Below are 20,280 nucleotides of genomic sequence, written 5' to 3'. Positions count from 1 at the left end.
TTAACAACCTTTAGTGACCTTTGTTACCTGCACCTCAGCTCACAAAGTGCCCACAGCAAAGCCTAAAGGCTCCCAAATCAGTATAAATACAAATATAGATATTGTGCCTCCCCCTCTGCAACTTGCTGAGCTACAATTTCCATAAGGAAGTGAAAGCAGGTGAAAGCCAGCGGGACTACATCCACAGAAATCAAAATAAATCACATTAGATTGCATTCAGCCCAACTGTAGGCAACAGTCCCACCTAGGTACCCTTTATAGACAGAGGGACCCCAAGTCAGCAAATACATTGTAAAAAAAGTTATCTGACCTGAAACATCCCAGCTGCATCCCTCAAGCTGTTGTTAAACTACAACACTCACGTAATAAGGAGGTACATTTCTTTCTTTAAATTCCAACACCTGATATAAATCTATTTTAAAACCATTTGACCACAAGCAAACAGTCACTTATGTGGCTAGCCAACTAATATAAAGGCCAAAAGACCACTACATGGGTTATGAGAGAGTTTACATAGAAGGCTTGCCAGTCACTATGTTATATATATATACCTATAAACAGGACCAGCGGACCATTTCACAGCAATTCTTCTATTTATTCATTCACCGTGCGTTCCAACGTTTCGGTCCCTCCTGGGATGTTTATCATATTTTATGGGAAGTCAGACTGGGATTTGGTGGGTTTCCTTGGTTCAACTACCCCAGGATCCTTATTAACCCCTTACACTCAGTCTCTCACAGACTTAGACTTAGACACGATCCCACACAGAAACAAACAGATTTAGCCTCTATTCCAAACAGGGTCGGACTGGGGGGTGCAGGGCCCACCGGGGCTCCCGCCCCAGGGGCCCTGCAGGTGCCCCAGCGTGTCCCCTAACCCCCCCCCCGCAGGGCCCCCGCCTGATGTCCTCCCCGAGCGCGTATAAATTGAAAAATTGAAAGCTTCAGGGGAGGAACAGTCAGTAGGGGGAGCGCCGGCAAAGGTCGGACTGGGCCACTGGGGCCCACCGGGATTTTTCCCGGTGTTCCGGCGGCCCACTCCGACCCTGATTCCAAACTGAAGCCATTTTCTAAAACACACTCTCTCTCTGTGTTTTAAGAAGAGAGATAGAATCAGCAGTTGCTGAGATCTTACACACCATTATGGGAACCTGAGGCACTTGTTTTTGCCCTGTTTGAGGGGAAAACTCCATAGCCCCCTATGACCATGCAGCACCCCAACAAGAAGCATTCAATCCCAGTAGCACACACTGCAACCCCACACAAATGTTCCACCCCACCCACAATTTACCTGACTTATCCAGCTCTGCCTTTGTCCCCGCCCACTAATTTAGGACAGTTTGCTTCAGTGAGGTAAATCCCATGGAGCAGTAGAGCTGGTTAGTGCGCTGCTACTAAGCATGTTTGGAGCACGGCTGAGGGCATTGAAACGGGTCGGCCGTTCATCTCCGGATCCCCGGGCTGACACACAGACTGCCTCCAGCGTAGGGCGTAGAGCAGGAGATTGGAAAGCTACGCAGAAGCACCGTGTACAAAGTATGCCTTCCTCAGTGGTGCTAATGGTTCCCTCCATTTATGCACTTAGTCATTTTGTGTTACTTACCCATAATGCAGTACTCTGCGTCTCTTGCCCCTAATAATAATAATGCAGATCTCTCTGGCAGCTGCTGCAGCTTGAAATATGTTACCTTGTCTCTTCTCTAAGCCCCAGCCTGGCCACATGATGTTGTATGACAGAGAAAGTGTTTTAGTAAATGGCTTCAGTTTGGGAGAGAGGCTAAATCTATTTGATTCTGTGTGTGAGGATGTTTGTGTCTGTGAGAGGCTTGGGGGCATATTTATTATAGTGTGTAAGCCAACATCACCTGTCATGTTGCCTATAGCAACCAATTCAGATCTTTGCTGTTGTTTTCTGACTTGTGTAGTAAGGGGGTGAGTATGGATCCTGTGGCTGCTGCACTAAGGGCAGGCCCGGATTTGTGGCGAGGCCATAAAGGCCCAGGCCTAGGGCGAGACAATTTTAGGGGCGGCATGCCGCCCTCCCGCAATGAAATTTTAACATTTAGTGGCCATACGGAGCAATGAGGATTTCTCCCCACTGCTCCGTATGGGAGTTTAAATGGCCGCGCTTGCGTCGCCGCAGTGCTGGGGAGGGGGCGCGCGAATGGGGGGTGGCTTCGAGGTGCGTGGATTTGAAATCTGATGCTGACTAAGGGAACCAATTAAATCCCAGTCTGTCTCTTCTCTATTTATTCTGTGAGAAAAAGGAAGGTTTTATCCCTTCCCATAAAATCTCTTATTTTCTGGGCCAGCCATCCCATTGCTTGGCAGCTCTGTTCAAGTTTGCAAGTCCTGCTTCTAAGGTACTTGTCCCTTGTGTGCTGGTCAAAAATAAGTAATAATAGAACAAGGGACACATAGAACACAGAATAGAATAGAATAGAACACATAGGGACTTGTGAAAAAACAAAAAAGTATTTATTGAAAGAAATGTCTTTCAATTTATTGAAATTTCTTTCAATAAATACTTTTTTGTTTTTTCACAAGTACCTATGTGTGCGGTACTCTGTTCTATTATATATACAGTATATACATATATATATATATATACATATATATAAGGTACAACTCTCTGTTGTATATACTGTATATATATATATATATATATATATACAAGAGAGAGTTGTACCTTAGAAGCAGGACTTGCAAACTTGAACAGAGCTGCCAAGCAATGGGAAGACTGGCCCAGAATATATATAAACAGTATATATATATGGCTTGATAAAGGAGCAGGACACTCTGAAACGTTGCCTGTTTTTTATTTGTGTAAAATCTCCCATGTAACTCATGCAGTGGTCTTTTTGGCCCTTCATATTAGTTTCAGATGGGCTAGCTACATAGTAACTGTGTATTTATTAACATTGGAGACCACCAGTGATGTTGCCCATAGCAACTAATCAGATCTTTGCTTTGGTTTTATAACTTGTAGGTGACTGTTCAAATCTAATCGCTGGTTGGTTGCTATGGGCAACAACAATGGTGATGTTTGTCTCCAATGTTAATAAATACACCCCTCAGAGTTTAGGTTACAATATCAGAACTATTTGTTTGGAGCTTAACACTGGTCTCCAAGGACCAACATCAAATACAACTGGAATGCTATGTGGTGGATGCCAGGGCCACATTAACTGCTTGAATGTGTAATGCTGAATGTAGAAATTTGGTAGACAAGGAATAATGTTCTGGAGGTTCTTTAGTTTGCAGAAATATTGTATACAATGACATTTGCAACGAGTCCATGTTTCCTACTTTGCAGCAACAGTTTGGGGAAGGTTGTTTACTGTTTATCAAAATCACACACCTTTGCATAGAGACACGTTGCTGAGATGGAGTGGAAGAACTTGACTGGTGTGCACAAAGCCCTTACTCTGCACTTCTTGGATGATCCAGAATGCCAATTACAATCAATGCCCAATCTCACCAGTGTGATTGAATGGAAGCAAATTCAATATGGGGCAAAAAAGTATTTTCACAGACTGTACTGGCAGCAAAGGGAGTACTTACTTTCAGAATTAGATATTAAAGGAGAAGAAAAGGTAAAAACCAAGTAATCAGAAAGGTATATGTAAATACAACCATAAGCACTCAAAAACACTGCACTGAGTTCTCTATCAAAAGAAACAGGATTTGTTGTCTCTTGGTTTTCCTATGCCAGAGCGCAACTCACTCCTCTCCTGCTTCCCCCATCCTCAAGAATGCTAAGAACTCCCTCCCCCCACTTAGGAATTTCTGATCTGCACCAATCAGCAGGAAGCTTCCTCATAGTCTTACTAACTGAGCATGTACACCGGTCTTGGTGCAGGAGCGAGGCATTATGGGAACTTTCTTTAAAGAGCTCAGCGTTTTTTTTTCCTATGAGGCTTCTGATCATCTGAACAGGAGAAATATAGGGAGACTTAAGGGCACTATTGAGAGAACTGAAGGGATGCCTGCAGCTTGAGATTAACTCTTTATTAGCCTTTCCTTCTCCTTTAAGACTGGCAGATGTCTGGATACTTTTAACAATATAGGAAAAATTTGGCGATTTTTTGGAAAATTATCGCGACTTTTTCGTTGCCATTCCGAATGTTGCGCAAAATCTGGTGATTTTTTTCGTAGCGTTAAAAGTTGCGCGAAAAGTTGTGCCTTTTTTGCAGCTATCGCCCCGAGTACGAAACATTCGGATTCATTCAAGCTTCAGTATGGTGACTTTTATTTGTCCAGGTTGGAGCTGCAGGGTGCCATTGAGTCCTATGGGAGGCTTCCAAAATCATGCTAAGTTTGAAAGTTTCGCCCGCCGCTTACAAGCGCTCAATAGGAAGAAGTCGCGACAAGATACGAGCGAATCGTAATGGCTACAAAAAACTCGAGTTTTTTTGCGCAAGTCGTAATGACTACGAAAAACTCGCGTTTTTTCGCGCACATCGTATTGGTAACGAAAAAGTCGCGACAATTTCCGAAAAGTCGTAAAGGCGCCGAAAAAATCGCAAAAAATACGAAAAAGTCATAAAATATTTTTTTCCAATCGGAATTTTTCCAATTCGGATTCGTGTCTTAGTAAATCAGCCCCTTAGTCTAAAACAGTGTTCACACATACATGTGCTTTCCAATTTCTGTTTTTTAGAAAGAAAACCATTTTCAAAATTTAAAACCATGGGAAAGATTAAAGAGAACATAGAAAAAAGTAAACATGACCATGCTTTGGATGGAAGTACAAGGTTAGTACAAGGCATAGTTTTTTTATTTCGCCCCTTTGATTGCCTTTTAGTTATGAGACAAGGATTTGTTCCCTTGTTATCATGTAAAGGGTCTGTTCAAATGGTACTGAGAATAAAGTATAATTAGCTTATAATTTGGGAAATGATAGCCTGTAAGCCTGCAATGCTAGTTTTCAGATATTTAGTAGCACCCGATATTCCATCAATAAATGAGGACGCTAAAATCAGTTTTTTTTGTGTAGTGAAACTGCAGGGAGTATTCATTTAAAGCAAATAAAGGGCAGAGAGAAAATACACAGTGAAAGTTCTTCTTTAAGTCAGGTGAGTATTTGTCATATTATATATATATATATATATATATACTGTAACTTATTTTAAAAATTAGTCAGAAGCATGTACTTTGTAATAAAGCTTATGTGTGTTATATGTACAAAATGTAAGTTTTTTTTCTCCAGGTGTTTTGCTCCCTTTCTGCCAAATATGGAACGAGATATTTAACCCTTTCACTTTTAGACAAATTAGTGCATTTGTACATCCCAGTTGTCCAGCAGGTAATATCTTATTACACTTATATTACTCATATTTCACTTCTTAGGACAGTTTGTACTGTACTGAGGAAAACTAGATTTTTTTCAGGACAACATACAGTTTTAACATACGCTTTCTAAAAACACGTTTTTTACAATATAAACATAATTATTTATATGATGGAAAACATTTGATTTTGAATGCGTCCTACATACTAAGCATGCAGTATCAAAGATCGATTGAATGCTGCATTAAAAAAAAAAATATATATATATATACACTAGATTTTCTATATATATATATAAAAAAGGGAAAGTTGTGCTCAACCACTAAATTTTAAACAATTAGGCGGGGGTGCAATGAGGTTGTGACCACGAAATACATAGAAACAACAACAAGAGATCATCTGCACTCACCCATTATCAATATATAGAACATTAAGACATTCAGTGCATTTAAGCTACTAAGAAATGCCCTTCCCTTTAAGCAAAACAGGGATTGTTTGTCCATATATTGCAATATACTTCAAGCTGGCCAACTGCGTCAAAGTCATCCCTTGAGAAAGGTCCTAATAAGGACCGAAACGTTGGTTTTAACAATATATTTTAAATAAAAAATTTTTGATGAAACATTGAAGGGTGTGCTGGCCACAGATGATTATTTTCTATATATATATATATATATATATAATATATATGTGTCACATGAGAAAGGCTGTGGAAGCAGCTGAAATGTCAGTTTCACTTGAATGAACATCCTTTGTTTGCATAAGCCCTGTAAGTGTGGCTCCTTTGAACTACTATATATATAAATATATATATATATATATATATTTATATATATATTATAATATAGAAATCTAAAAGGCTGCTCTTCAGATAACACCTCTTAAATGATAATTACATTTTGGCCAAAGTTATAAATGAATCAAAATTCTGCTTAGTCCACTATAGTGTATAAAAGGAGTGAAGATCAAAGGAATTTTCTGTGTGCTATCATCCTACATTGTTTATTGTGAAGCAGAAAATAAGGGCACAAGTATTTGGTGACAACCCAATCCGGCAGGGCTCTTTATCAATAATTTGATGTCACATATGTATTTTATTACCAAAATTATGTGGCATGTAGTGATCACAAGTTTTGACTAGTGCATACATATTTAAGAGTTTGACACTTCAGCCCCTGCAACCACCCTGTGTTATGTGTCTCAAAAGCCCTTAAACAGTAAGATAACTGTAAACTAACATCTGTGTTGGGTTTTCAGATTTAACTGTATGTCTCTGTGTGTAAAGTTTCACATGCATATACATATACATGCATATACAGTTGAACACCCATTTCATTTTTTAGGGGGCCTGTTAAAGCAACTTGTTCTTTTAGTACTCTAAGAAAATAAGCACGAGTCATTTTTACTTTAAATTCAAGATATTATTTACTGAGTTAATTGAGTTAAGCAGTGCAGCATTAATGTTACACTATGGGGGAGGCATCTGCAAGACCTGCATGACTGTATGAGATGAAGACTAAAGGTCCCCATACACGGGCCGATAGTAGCTGCCGATATAGGTCCCTTGGACCGATTCGGCAGCTTATCAGCCCGTGTAGGGGCAGAAACAAGGGGCCTGCCCGACTGATATCTGGCCTAAAATTTCTTCTACCGGAACTTATGGAAAATAACGGCGTAATATCCGGCTAAGCTATACTTTATTCTTATTGGATGCAAAACAATCCTATTGGGTTTAATTAATGTTTTATTGATTTTTTAGTAGACTTAAGGTATGGAGTTCCAAATTACGGAAAGACTCCTTATCCGGAATACCCTTGGTCCCGAGCATTCTGGATAATGGGTCCTATACCTGTATTTGAAAATGAGGTTTTACTCTATGTACAACTTTTTTTCTTTTTTTTAACTGAAGTTTAACTTGTGTTCCAGGAAATCCAGCAAGAGACTGATAACACTGCTAGTACGAGATACAGTGAGACCACTTCCGGTATGTAAGGAAAAATGGTGTGTACTTCTGCTTGCTCATTGTGCATGATTTGCCACTGAAGATCTTATAAATACACAGGAATCTCTGCAGGTGGAATTGGCTTTTACTTGAATTGTTTTCTGACAGTTGTCACCAGGTGGGACAGAGGCTATCCATGTATTTAATCATATGTAATTGACTATCCTTTTCTGGAGGAGGGAGTATACTACACCAGATAAATCAAGGTTGCAGAATAAAAAACACAAAAATTGTGACTGTTCCCTTGATGCCTCAACATACTATCCCACAGGGATATAATAAATGATTATGAAGAGCGTTTGTGTCAAAAGTCTTGGGATTTGATGCTGCTAGTCTATAAATTAATACTAAAAGTGCAACATTAAGCTCAACACCAGGGTGCTGTACACATTGAATAATTTAAAATGCCAGAATAGCATGGTGTCTAACATAGGCATGTCCCTACATTTTTGTACACTGCTCATGCATGCACCTAAGGCTGCAGTAAAGTTGTCTGGGAAAAGTAAGTAAAATGATAGCTCTGTCCTCAGTTATGTTTTTTTCTCAGACTGATGCATTTTCTTTTTCAAAGCAGCACCACTCTGGGTAAAAAACCTTCGCTGGGTGGTGCTTAATATATTGATACCCCCAGTGTTTTCCTTGTTTGGTAAGCAAACACAAACTTGCCTTGTTTAATTTGTTAATGGAAATTATATATATTGTGTTAACATCTATAGTACATCAGTTGCCCAAAACATGCATTGTTTTTACGTGTATTGAGACCAATGACCAGTTTAGGGCTCTGGCACACGGGGGAAGATTAGTCGCCCGCGATTAACTCCCTGTTCGCGGGCGACTAATCTTCCCAGTGTGCCAGAGCCCTTAAAGGAGAAGGAAAGCTACTGAGGTAGTTTATTGCCAATAGATTAGCCACAATAGTGCAAGATGGAACGCTATATTTATTCTGTATAATGCTTTACCATACCTGAGCAAACAGCCCTAGAAGCTCCCTCTGTTTGATTAAGACATCACTACCCTGAATGCATATCTCCTGCTTTCTGTATCTCTCACTGCTGAGAGAAGGGAGTGGGGGGAAGGAGGGAGAAGGTAGGGGAGAGAGGAGGAAGCTGGTAGGGGAGAGAGGAGGAAGTTGGTAGGAGAGAGAGGAGGAAGCTGCGCAGGCCGGTGCAGTGCTGAGAGAAGAAAGTCTGGTACAGCAGCTCATGTGCACAAAATAGAAAAAATGCAATGCAGTGTTTCTTTTCACAGAGGTCTCAGAGCAGCAGTCCTGTAAGTGTTTATGGTTGTACTTACAAAGACTTTTCTGATAAAGTTTACTTACTTTTAACCTTTCCTTCTCCTTTAAATAAATATAAATTTGTAAGAATAAATAGTTTGGTCCTAAACATTCCCTTGTGTGTATACTAGTGAGTATACTAACAGGATTTTTACCATTCACTCCTTTGGCTGCCGACAGACTAAATTAGAGAGTTCCGATAGACTAAATTAGAGAGTTTCTCATTTAAGTGATGGATCTGAGGTTGCTAAAATTAGTGGAACCCATGCCATAAGCTATAGCAGTCTGTGAGCAATTTACTTTGACTGGTTCTCTTGAAGTTTAATTTGATTGTATTATGATATGTTCCTACTAACTTCCTTGGAAAGGCAGTGTGTAAAGTCCGCAGGCAGTGATTGGATCTGTTTCTGTGTGTAGCTCCACTGCCAAGCATGGTGTCAGGCTTAGTGCTGCTACATAGAGTGGATATAGGCCTGAAAATGCATGCTTTTGCAGTTTTGATATCTGCATCATGTAGCTGCAATCAGGCTGATGCCATGCCAGTCAGTGGAGCTACAGGAGCAGATCTTCTTCTCTTTGCAGCACCATGTCTGTCAGTGGAGCTACAGAAAGGAGTGAGTCTGCTTCTCTCCCCACTGTTACAAACACAGGCGGAGGGAATCCGGCCACATTTTAAGGACTAAATTGCACTCCAGAGGAATTATTTTTTGCAGTATACTCAAACATGTTTGGGCTGATATAATCTGAAGACTGTTCTGAGTTTTCAAAGTGTTAATAAAATGTACATTTTTGAAGACTTTGGGATAAGTTTAAAATGTACAGTTAAATCTACTTCTTAAACTATTTGGGTTGAACTAGACCAAATATATCTTGTGGCTCTACAACAGCCCCTACAACATATAGGGGTTTTACATTCATCTACTATAACAACACCACAATTAACCTTGTTAATTATAACAGAGCTGGATATTCTTTAGATGCAAAACATTGTTTGTGGGCCAAACTAAAAATATTGTTTAGCTTTATAGGCTTTTTTAAATTTTGCAGGAATCACTTTGCCAACACTTTACCAAGTGTCTTCAGAGTCCGAAACATCAATTTTATCAACCTCTGTAAGCAGCTGCCTGTCTCCTGAAGTACTACGTGGTGCTGATAGTTTTGGTAATTATTTTCATTTAAGTCTATTCTAGAATGGTCTATGTCTTGTGCATCATCCACTCTAACCTACGCAGGTTGCAAATTTACATGCAAGACCTGAAAGCGCATGGAACATGGAGCAAACTCCAGGTTCAATAGATTCTGGTTCAACCTGCTACTTAGAAGTTCCTGAGAGTCCTTTGAAAAATGTTAAATAGAGAAATAAATAAATAAATCACTTCAATGTTCTAAAGTATTTCCCTTTCCCTTTAAAGTCAAATGAACATAGCAATCAAAAAGCAGAGTAATTATGAATCTACATTTGCTTTATAAGTATTTTATAGTCACGCCCTCTTATGTCCATTTAGTAGGTTTTACCTTATTGCTAAGACCAGTGGCCCCAGCAACCAACAGCAGTTTTGAACAAGAACTGCAATGTGTCCAAAATGAAAAAAAGTTAAGCTGAAAACTGTGTATGCACAAAGCCCAAAGCCTAAGGGGCTGATGTACTAATCCACGAATCCGAATGAGAAAAATTCAGATTGGAAAACGAACATTTTGTGACTTTTTCGTATTTTTGCGATTTTTTTCGTCGCCGTTATGACTTTTTCGGAAATTGTTGCGACTTTTTCGTAGCCGTTACGACTTGCGCAAATTGTCGCGACTTTTTCATAGCCATTATGACTTTCATGAATTGTCGCGACTTTTTCATAGCCATTATGACTTTCGTGAATTGTCGTGACTTTTTCATAGCCATTATGACTTTCGTGAATTGTCGCAACTTTTTCATAGCCATTATGACCTTCGTGAATTGTTGTGACTTTTTCATAGCCATTACGACTTTCGCGAATTGTCACAACTTTTTTCGTATTGAGCGCTCCAAAAATTCGCGACAATTCGCAAAAAAGTCACAAAATACCGATCATTACGAAAAAAATGCATTTGGACGCTTTTCGGACGTTTGTGGGTTAGTAAATGTGCCACTAAGTGTTATAATTCTACTTTCTACATTATACTAATGCATTAGTAAATTACATTTTACTTACAATTTACATATATACAGTTATATTTTTATTTCGTTATTTTCAAGATGAGTCAGAATGGAAAAGCATTTTTCACAATGAGAACTTATTCTGCAAAAATTCTACTCTCTTGGAGACCAGTCAAGCGGTGAATATAGATTTTCTTCCAGAACCAACCGATGTTTCTAATATTTTTGGTAAGATATAAAATTTAATCCTTTTTTAGCTACATTACAGCATTTCTTTTTTCAATATTTCTGTTTTTATCACAGAACCTATTGACAGAGTACATCTGCATGGAGCTAAAAGGTAATGTAACATATTTTGGCCAAAAGTGCATTCTTGCCAGCAAAATATGGCTGTATATAAGCAGTAGTTTGGTTAAACGAATTATAGTATTTTTAGACCCTGAAGTAATTTTTTTTTTTTTCTACAGTTTTGCCTTTTTTGTTTTATTTGCGCTAGCATTGGTGAATTAACCCTGCTTTGGCAACCTACAGCGCAGACATGCCAGGCCTGTAGCATGTCAGCCCTGTAGATTCTATGTTACATGCTATTTAATGCTGCAGTTTCACAGGCAGCTCAGAATCCCTGGCCACACAGGATTAAGTAAGTGAGATGATCAGGATACTTGTGGTGTTTTGGTTTCTTGATTAAAATTATAATATATTATTCTTATGGAAATGAGAGAGAGGCATTTAACTGAAATGAATTTTCTTTGGATTCCTAATTTATGGGGTTCTAAAGAAAGATGCAAGATTTTCAATGTGTTTACTGCACATAGCAAGATTTTCTGTGAAATACATTAAACACATCATACAAGTGAATTGTATCTGCATTTGCACTCATGCAAACCCTAAAATGTTCTACACTGTTGTTATTAAATGGGCTATTTATGTTTTTGACTTTTTTTTGTTCTATCCGTATGAATAACAACATTTTACTGTATTTCTCTAAGAAAATACAGAGTTATTTCACCCCTTACAGTTAGGATATGGAAGAGGCCTTTAACATGTACAAAAACGTTTTCTCTTTCAGTAACAAGAATGTTAAAAGTGACAACATTTTTGAAAAGCAACACGTGTCCACTATTGTATCAGGTAATGTTCAGGACTCATGTATGCATATAAATACATTCGCAACATAGCAATCACAGATATATTAACGCTCTATTTCCCTGTTGCAAAAAAAGCTGCCTGCTACCTGTACTTAAAATTAAAGTGCCTTTTTAACATATTTTTTTAATTAAGGAAAAAAGATATTCAGAATTACAAGAGAGAAAGAAAAAACACCAAGAAGCGATGGTGGTTCAGACTCCAAATGTCACACACGACCTGAAAAAAAGGTAAACTTGTAATATAAGTATGATTAATATTGAGCAGTATTAAACATGGCCATTCTCTGGTATAATGTATGTTAATTACAATGTATATGTATAGTGTTAATTAATTAATTAAGCCTGGGTTTTGGATATGTGGAAGAGAGAGATGCCGAGCATCACCCAAGGTAGGGAGAGCCTTTGCTCCACAACCATAAAAAGAGAGGTGGCATGTGATTTTTAGTTTGGTTAAGCCAGTCAGACTAATAATAGTGTGAACCAAGATACTAGGCGATTTGTGTTAGTTGGTGCTAATTTTAGAATTGGTGGATTTGCTAAATATATATTTTAACTTCCACAAAAGGGTAATGTAGTGAAAAGTATTAGTTTATTTTTAATATAAATGGCCCGTTTAGTTTGGGATGCTGCACTTTGTAAGGGGTTTCTTTTCACAACTGATCACTCTCTGCTTTTTTGTGGTCAGCAGATTTTTCCTACAATATAGTTAGTTAACCAAAGATGTAATTTATAAAAGCTGGAGGGAATTAATGTCTAACGTAATAGCCAGACCTCTATAACGGTGTATTTATACTGCACAGCTACATTATATCAAAATGACCAAAGTTACTCATAAAGCTACATGCCATAGTTTTATATCATCAGCAGGGGTCAGCCAACAGCCACAATTCTGAACATTAAAAGGAAAATCCATCCTTCTGCATCAGAAAATAATTGACTGAGTCTTTTTAACTTACACTATTATCACATTATATTCATCAATTAATCATTTTCTTTTTTATATTTATTGTCATAAAAGTCCCTTGGCTAAAAAGTATCTGTAGCTGAGAACCACACACATACTGTAGCTATAAATAAAATGTGAATGATTCAGTCAGACAAATGTCAAAATTATATGTCTTGGATTTTAATCACCCGGATACAGACCGAAGTAGTGGAACTGACATATGTTAGGCACCCCCCAGTGATTAAAATAACTATCTTACCTTAGTTTGGTGCTTCTTTCGGCAGAAAACTGCTCCAGCCTGGGGTACTTTTCAGTGAGCACCATGGAGCAATCTTCTTCCTTCTTCACCTCAGGTGTGCGTGTGCAGCAGAGTGAAAAGCTGAAATTAACTCGGAAAAATGTTTTTTTCACTCTGCTGTGCATGCATTGGTCAGGGGCTATTGAAGAACATGACATAAAGAAGCAGAAGAAGAGGATCGCTCTGTGGCACTTGCTAAGAAGTACCCCAGGACCGGTGCAGTTTTTGCTAACAGGGGCACCAGCCAGGGCTATCAGGTAAGTGATTATCTAAGGGCATCTGTCTAAGGGCATCTCTATATAAACTTTTCACATGGCTAAACATATATAAATAGTATATGTGTGTATACATTTACAGTATATATATCACGGGAGGTCCCTAGGCAGCACAGGGACAGAATGTTTAATGCACCCTTTAGTAAGCAGGATGACTTCAAAGAACTGAAAGGCAGCTTTATATATATATATATATATATATATATATATATTTAATGTTAGTACTAACTTAATTTATTAAGTTATGCACATTTCAGGATTTTATTTTCTTTGATTTCAACAGGTTAAAGAAAGTTGTGACACAACAGATAAAAATGTTAAATGCAAGAAAAGAGTAAGTTTCGGTACAGTCCAGACAACTGAAATACCACCAAATGAATATGTTGATCATTGTGCTGGAAAAAATATTGATAGTTCTGCGAAGACAGACTTGCTGGAACAACAAAAGTTGTCTCTCAGTCTCACTCACAAGGTATGGACAGAAGTCAAATGGTGTTTCTATAATACTACCCTAATCAGCTATACTGTACATAGATTATACTAAATGTCCATAGCAGCAAAGATAATAGCTTACTTAGATGTAAGGATTATAGTTACCATCACTATAGGGATACGTTATTGGTAGAAACTACCACAGAATATATCATAATGCATAAGTTAATTGTAGGAGTATTACAGTCTACTTCAGATAAATAAAGAGCAAAAGGTCCAGCTACTGCTGCAGACAAATAGGATTCAAGTTTGGATTTCAGTCACCCAGATACTGACTGAAGTAGTGAAACTGCCGTACAGTTGCTGCAGGTGTATTTTATGTCACACACCTTTTTAGAACTCAAAGGGAAAATATACTGTGGCGCATCGTTTACAGAAAAATATGAATAACAAATGGATCTGTAATAACACATCTGGATGATACTGATCATAAAGTAATTATACTATATAAAAGCCATGAATATTTTGTAATATAATAATAAATAATGATATAATTCAATAATGAATAATGCTCCCCCTGTTTTGAAATATCAGGCTATTAGGAGTGACATCCTCTGTGACTTATAAAATGCTTACAATATCTTACAAAACCTTATTCACTATATATTTTATACATTAGAAAAACCAAACAAACACAGTATTAACCAAGAACTAAACTTCAGGGAAGTCAATTTTACTTCTAGGGGTACGGGATCTATTATTCACAATGCTGTAGTTTTTCAGACAATGGTTTTTTAAGTTATTTGGATCAGATTTCTGGATAAGAGATCTCATACCTGTACAAGAAAATTGTTATTTGTTCACTTTCCTCACTATTACGAATTTGTTTAATAAATTGACACATTCATCAAAGCAAATCAGTGTGTCAGTTTGACAGAACATGTACCAGTTGAACTACATTTTGTTCATGGATATTGCAGCTCAGTATCAGTGATGAGCTCTAACACCTGACCAAATCACATAGCCCAAGCATTGCGTTAAAATGAATGCAATGCAAGTTTATAGGCGGAGGGCTTAGTGATTTGGAAAAAGTTTTCTTCTGCACTGGAACAAATTGTTCCAGGGTAGAAAAGAACTTGTTTAAGCTACACTTTAATTCAACCGATGGTACATGCTGTGTTATTTATTTATTTATATATATATCGCACTCAACAGGCAAAGTACAGAAAATAAAAAAAAGATTTTATTTAGATTCCCAACATTTCTGTTGTACTTAGTGACCTTTCTCAAGGGAAAACAATGTATATATACAGCAAGTAATCTATCCAGGATATTAAATATAATGCAGGATTTTCTTAGAGCAACGTTTTGGTCTACCACTTATGATGACATCAATTGCTAGTATACAGAATAACAACCTATAATACACACCATAAAGCCAAATAATGTTAAAACAAAGCGCAGGTCTATCCCCTACAAAGTGTCATCAGTGCATAACGTTGTTAAGATTAAAAATAATGTTGCAGATACCTTGGAAAAATTCACTCAGATATGTTCAAGGTAGGCAGGCAGAACTAAGATCTTGGATGGATCTTTAATATGGACTATATTGGATGGATATTTAATAAATTATTTGTTTTAACATTATTTTTCTGGCTGCAGCAATTTGCAAATCACTACTGTGCAGCATGGTTGAGCTGTTTGCAGTACAGGTATGGGACCTGTTATCCAGAATTCTCAAGACCTGGGGTTTTCCGGATAAGGGATATTTCCGTAATTGGGGTCTCCATAACTTAATCTATTTAAAAACATTTAAATATTGAATAAACCCAATAGGATTGTTTTGCTTCCAGTAAGGATTAATTATATCTTAGTTGGGATCAAGTACAAGGTTCTGTTTTATTATTACAGAGAAAAAGTAAATCATTTTTAAAAATTAGAATTATTTGCTTATAATGGACTCTATGGGAGATGGCCCTTCCGTAATTCGGAGCTTTCTGGATAACAGGTTTCTGGATAAGGGATCCCATACCTGTAATAAAAAATGAGAATGGAAGATCAGCATGAGAGGGCCTAAAAAGAATTACAACCAATTTGAAATCAGAACAGTTGATGTATTTTTAGTTGCTGAAGACCAGCTACAATTTTTAGTTGCAGCCTGGAAACTGTCATAATAGGTTAATTATTAAAAAAAAATCAACAAAATAAATAATGAAAACAAATTGATATGTTACTTAGTTACTCTTTTCGGGCTATCTCCTGTTGATTTTCCATTCTTGTGTACAAGCTGCTGGGGTACTTAAGCCCTAGCAACCATTTAGCAGTTGATATACCAAGCCTGAAGGTTGCAGAAGTCAATCTTTAGCATGCTATAAATTAATGTAATGCTAAATATCGCTTATCACTAAAATGTAAGGGACCCATACAATAAACATTATTGTTCCTTGTACACCAATAGATCTTGTCAGAAGTCATAAGCATCTTTTATCAGCTTATTGAATCAGTTACTGTATGAACATAGTATTTTGATTAAAAAGTACTTTTTTTTTTACCCTTAGCAAACCAAAAACACTCTACCTGTTTCACTTAAAGGAGAAGGAAAGGCAAAGTCACTTGGGGGTGCCAAAATGTTAGGCGCCCCCAAGTGACTTTAATCGCTTACCTCGTACCCCGTGCTGGTGCCCCTGTACGGAGAAAACAGCACCAGCCCGGGGTAGCAGTGATTGCTTCCTCCGTCCTGGTTCCCTGCGTGCGCATGCACAGTAGAGTGAATAGCGGAACTTTAACAGAGAAGTCGGCTTTTCACTCTACTGTGCATGCGCAGACCGCTGGCATTTTCGGAAAGGGAAGCCGGAAGCGCTGCACTCCAGGTACCCTGGGCTGGTGCTGTTTTCTCCGTACAGGGGCACCAGCCCAGGGTACGAGGTAAGCAATTAAATTTACTTGGGGGTGCCTAAGATTTTGGCACCCCCAAGTGACTTTGCCTTTCCTTCTCCTTTAAGCGGGGTTTGGTACTGACAAGTACTCCCTTTGCATGTCCAGAAGATATGAAGGTAAATGTTTTTTTCTAAATTGTCAGCCTTATGCACAGTAGTTTTGTTTGTATAATGGCCACATGTACATATACTTCCCTCTATCATTTTTGCCAGAGGGGAATATAGAATGAAGCTGTGACATTGAATATATACTGCAGCACAAGATTTGGACTTTTTCTCTGAAATGTACTAAAGTGTTCAAACAACAAAAATTGCCAATAAGTTTTTTACATGGAGAATAAATTCAATATATTCTTATCATTTTAGTAGTGGTTTTGTTGCCATAGCTTATTGTTTGCAAAGAACATTCCTTTTCTCTAAACGTTAGGGATATGTACTCTGGAAGCGTCTGTACTGGTGAAACATAGGGGTTCATTGGTTAACAGAGGAGAAAGAGGCACCTGGGTAGAAACCCACGGCAACCAATAACATTTAAATTTTCCTTGTTCTAACTGCTGAACTGCAAAAGCTAATCAGTGACGGTGTTGGCCAGGTGCATTGTTGACAAAGAAGCCTGGCTAAGTATTAGCAAAGAGCTCCACCGCAACCCATGTATGTGGCAAATAGTGCTCCACATTGTAATTGTTGCTCCATCTAACTGCCATCCTTATGTATTATATTAATGCATAAAGCATGAGTTGGAGCTATTTTTTGCTTTACTTTATTTCTCTCAAGTAGAACAGCAACATGTACAAGACTGGTCCAAACACACAAAGCTCTAGCGCATTGTTAAATGAATAGGTTATGTACTTGCAATTAGCAAAACTTACTTAGAGCAATTTTGCAATTTGTTAGCTGAATGTTTTTTGGCATGTTAGTTCTTAATGTTTTTTGCTTGTTAGTTTTAGTTGTTAATATCAACATAGATTTGGATCTAGATAAATGTAATTGAATAAACTAATTTCTGATACATCAATCATGACACCAGGGCCATAGCATAGCAGAAAGTTGATAAATGTAATAAAAGGTATCTTTATTGACAATACCACCTTTTATTATAGCAAGTGCATAATTGTAGTTTACTATCTACAGCTAGATCTATCTCCAGTTTGTGTCTCATCTATGGAAGAAGAAATGATTCCTAATACAAGTGGTCCATTTGTACATTCAATCCAAATTGCTCCTTCCTCCACACTGAGCATGCAAAAAGAATCTGAGAAACAGGTATGTGAAGTTAGGTTTTAGTCCTCTTTCAATGGAAAGTGGCAGAATATGCATCATCTTGCAGACTGTGCATGGCATGCCGCTCTTTTTTCTTACCTTGCAGTCATCAGCGCTTGGGCTTTGGCTATTGTGCATGCACAGTAGAACAGATTTTCTGACTTTACTGTGCATATATAAATAATAAATAATTAAATAATAATAATCTGTGTTAGAGACAAAGAGATAAAGGTAAGCAAAATGCTGGCACTAGCCTTAAGTCCAGTGTCACATGCAGCAGCTAAATAGCATCTGTGAAATCCTTCCATGGCTCCAAACGACTTGAATAAGGAACTACCTATTGGCAAAAGAAGCTGAGGCTGTGACTGTAAATGGATATAACACATTTGCAGCCCTTCACCATCATTGCAAAATTCAGAGCTAGAGCAAGCTCTAGAAAAGAACAATAATAAAATCTATTAAAAGTAAATAACAAAATGCTGTGAAATTCTATTCAATATGCAGGAAATATAGTATGGAAAATAATTGCCATTTTGTAGGTATTACATGAAACAAAAGAGATATGCTGCATTATAAAGGCCCCGGTGTGTCGATGTACTTCAGCAATATTAGGTATTCCAATTGCCAATCCGCGCCTACCACCGAAGCACAAAATACCCAAAGGTGATTATTTCAGTTGTATGTATGTATGTATAACTTTATTTATAAAGCACTACACAGATACACAGCGCTGTACAATCTTACAGTATACAAAAGTACCCACAGGGAGGACATAATCATAAATAATAATTATAATTAATAAAATTAAGTATAAATGAAGTGCCATGTGGTAAGAGACACAGTTGATTGAGACATGCTTAAGTTGTAAGCTCGTCCCTGTAAATGACAGGCACAAATTGGAGGGCAAAAGTGCACAAGGTTTTGGCATTGGTCTTTAAATACCAAGACTGGACTAGACAAGATAAAGTTCAAAAAGATTGAGAGAGAGTTTCTTAAAGGGAAATTCCCGAGGTAAGGAGCAGCGAGAAAGGTTTTAAATGTAAAATGTTAGTGTATGTGGATGGTGTAAAAATACGGTGGCTCTGGGGGGAGCATAGGAGGCCAGGAGTGTACAGGGAAACAAGTGAAGAAATGTAGTGAGGAGCAGAGGGAAGGCTTTGAATTTTAGCGGAAGGATTTTACTAAAGAATCTTACAAAATAAAGCCCAGACAGATTTAATTCAAATAAACTCAAAATTTTACCAAAGTCAAATATTTGTATATTTATTTAAAAAAACCAAACATTAAAAGAAAAATTTAAATGTTGAAAGCATCAAATTCACATTCATTTTTAATGGGTCTACAAACTCTCAAAAGGACTAGAAAAACTTGACAAACCACATCAATTTTGCATAGGCTTTTTAATATAATTTCTTTAGTCCAAGTGAAACTCAGATGTTTCTCTGTTTCTCTATGATATAATACCATATATTGCCATATAGCAAATACAGCATATGTGACATCAAAGCCATGTTTAAAATTGTTTCTTTTGGTGTTCTTTTTTCACAGATATTATTCTAACTTTCTGAAGTGTTATAGTGGAAGCACCCTAGGTCCCATGTTCACGACTCACCAAAACTTCCAGCAACTGCTGGACATCACAATATTATTTACCCTTTTGTGTTCATGGTTTTCATTATTTCAAGACAGAAGCGTTGCCCTTGAAAGCACTGTTCAGTCTTCCATATATAAGGAAATTGCTTTAGTTTTGCAATGTGTTGATTTGGGTTTTTTTTGTTTGTTCAGTGTTATTCCACTAAAATGCATCCAACCAATTTTCATTTCCACCAAACAGTCTCTTTCACTAACAACCAGATAAGTAGAGACTACTGTAACCTGACTACCTTATAGTTAATTAACCCATACTATGCTAATGTTACTAGCACAACCACTATTTAAGGTTTTGGTTACAAAATCGTTTCTAATGAAATTGCTGGTGTTTTGGCAATGAATTTATCTGATACAGAAATTAATTTAGGTTGGGAAATTACTTTACACAAATATTGTCATGACAACAAAACGCTTGTTGGAAATATGTGTCTGACATTTGTCATTTCTGAGTTTTCTTGCAAGTACAGCATACATATATTGCATACACTGTGATATTTATTGCTATATTTAATTTTCATGTTGTATGTTCTGTGCATATGTGTATTTCTGTTAGAAATGCTATAAAACTATTTCAAACTCTTAAGTGTCCATATTTGGAATTCCAAGCCTCTTTCTATAAAATAATTTCATAGAACTTA

At 37.4% G+C, this 20,280-nt stretch overlaps 1 protein-coding gene and 1 long non-coding RNA gene across 3 annotated transcripts in view; one reads left to right on the top strand and one right to left on the bottom strand.

Annotated features, from left to right (window-relative positions):
* The window catches only part of LOC108646150, a 23,933-nt gene extending 22,556 nt beyond the window's left edge, over nucleotides 1-1,377 (bottom strand). Inside the window, exon 1 of the long non-coding RNA XR_001924170.2 lies at nucleotides 1,291-1,377. This is a non-coding gene — a long non-coding RNA (uncharacterized LOC108646150). The remainder of the gene's footprint in view (nucleotides 1-1,290) is intronic.
* On the top strand, nucleotides 1,367-20,280 carry LOC100487666. Of its 2 annotated transcripts, XM_002934367.5 has the most exons (13): nucleotides 1,367-1,535; nucleotides 4,663-4,756; nucleotides 4,999-5,077; nucleotides 7,218-7,275; nucleotides 9,617-9,730; nucleotides 10,797-10,925; nucleotides 11,001-11,037; nucleotides 11,767-11,828; nucleotides 11,979-12,073; nucleotides 13,648-13,836; nucleotides 17,864-17,995; nucleotides 18,532-18,655; nucleotides 19,541-20,280. In XM_002934367.5, the coding sequence occupies exons 1-13, from the start codon at nucleotides 1,400-1,402 to the stop codon at nucleotides 19,558-19,560; spliced, it is 1,269 nt and encodes a 422-aa protein (XP_002934413.3). In that variant the 5' UTR covers nucleotides 1,367-1,399; the 3' UTR covers nucleotides 19,561-20,280. The 2 variants fall into 2 exon arrangements, with proteins under 2 accessions (XP_002934413.3, XP_012815236.2); XM_012959782.3 differs by lacking the exon at nucleotides 18,532-18,655.

Source organism: Xenopus tropicalis, chromosome 3 (genome assembly GCF_000004195.4).
Source record: "Xenopus tropicalis strain Nigerian chromosome 3, UCB_Xtro_10.0, whole genome shotgun sequence".
In the NCBI taxonomy this organism is placed as follows: domain Eukaryota; kingdom Metazoa; phylum Chordata; class Amphibia; order Anura; family Pipidae; genus Xenopus; species Xenopus tropicalis.
The sequence above is the reverse complement of the archived record's forward strand: the minus strand, read 5'-3'. Positions and strand labels throughout refer to the sequence as shown.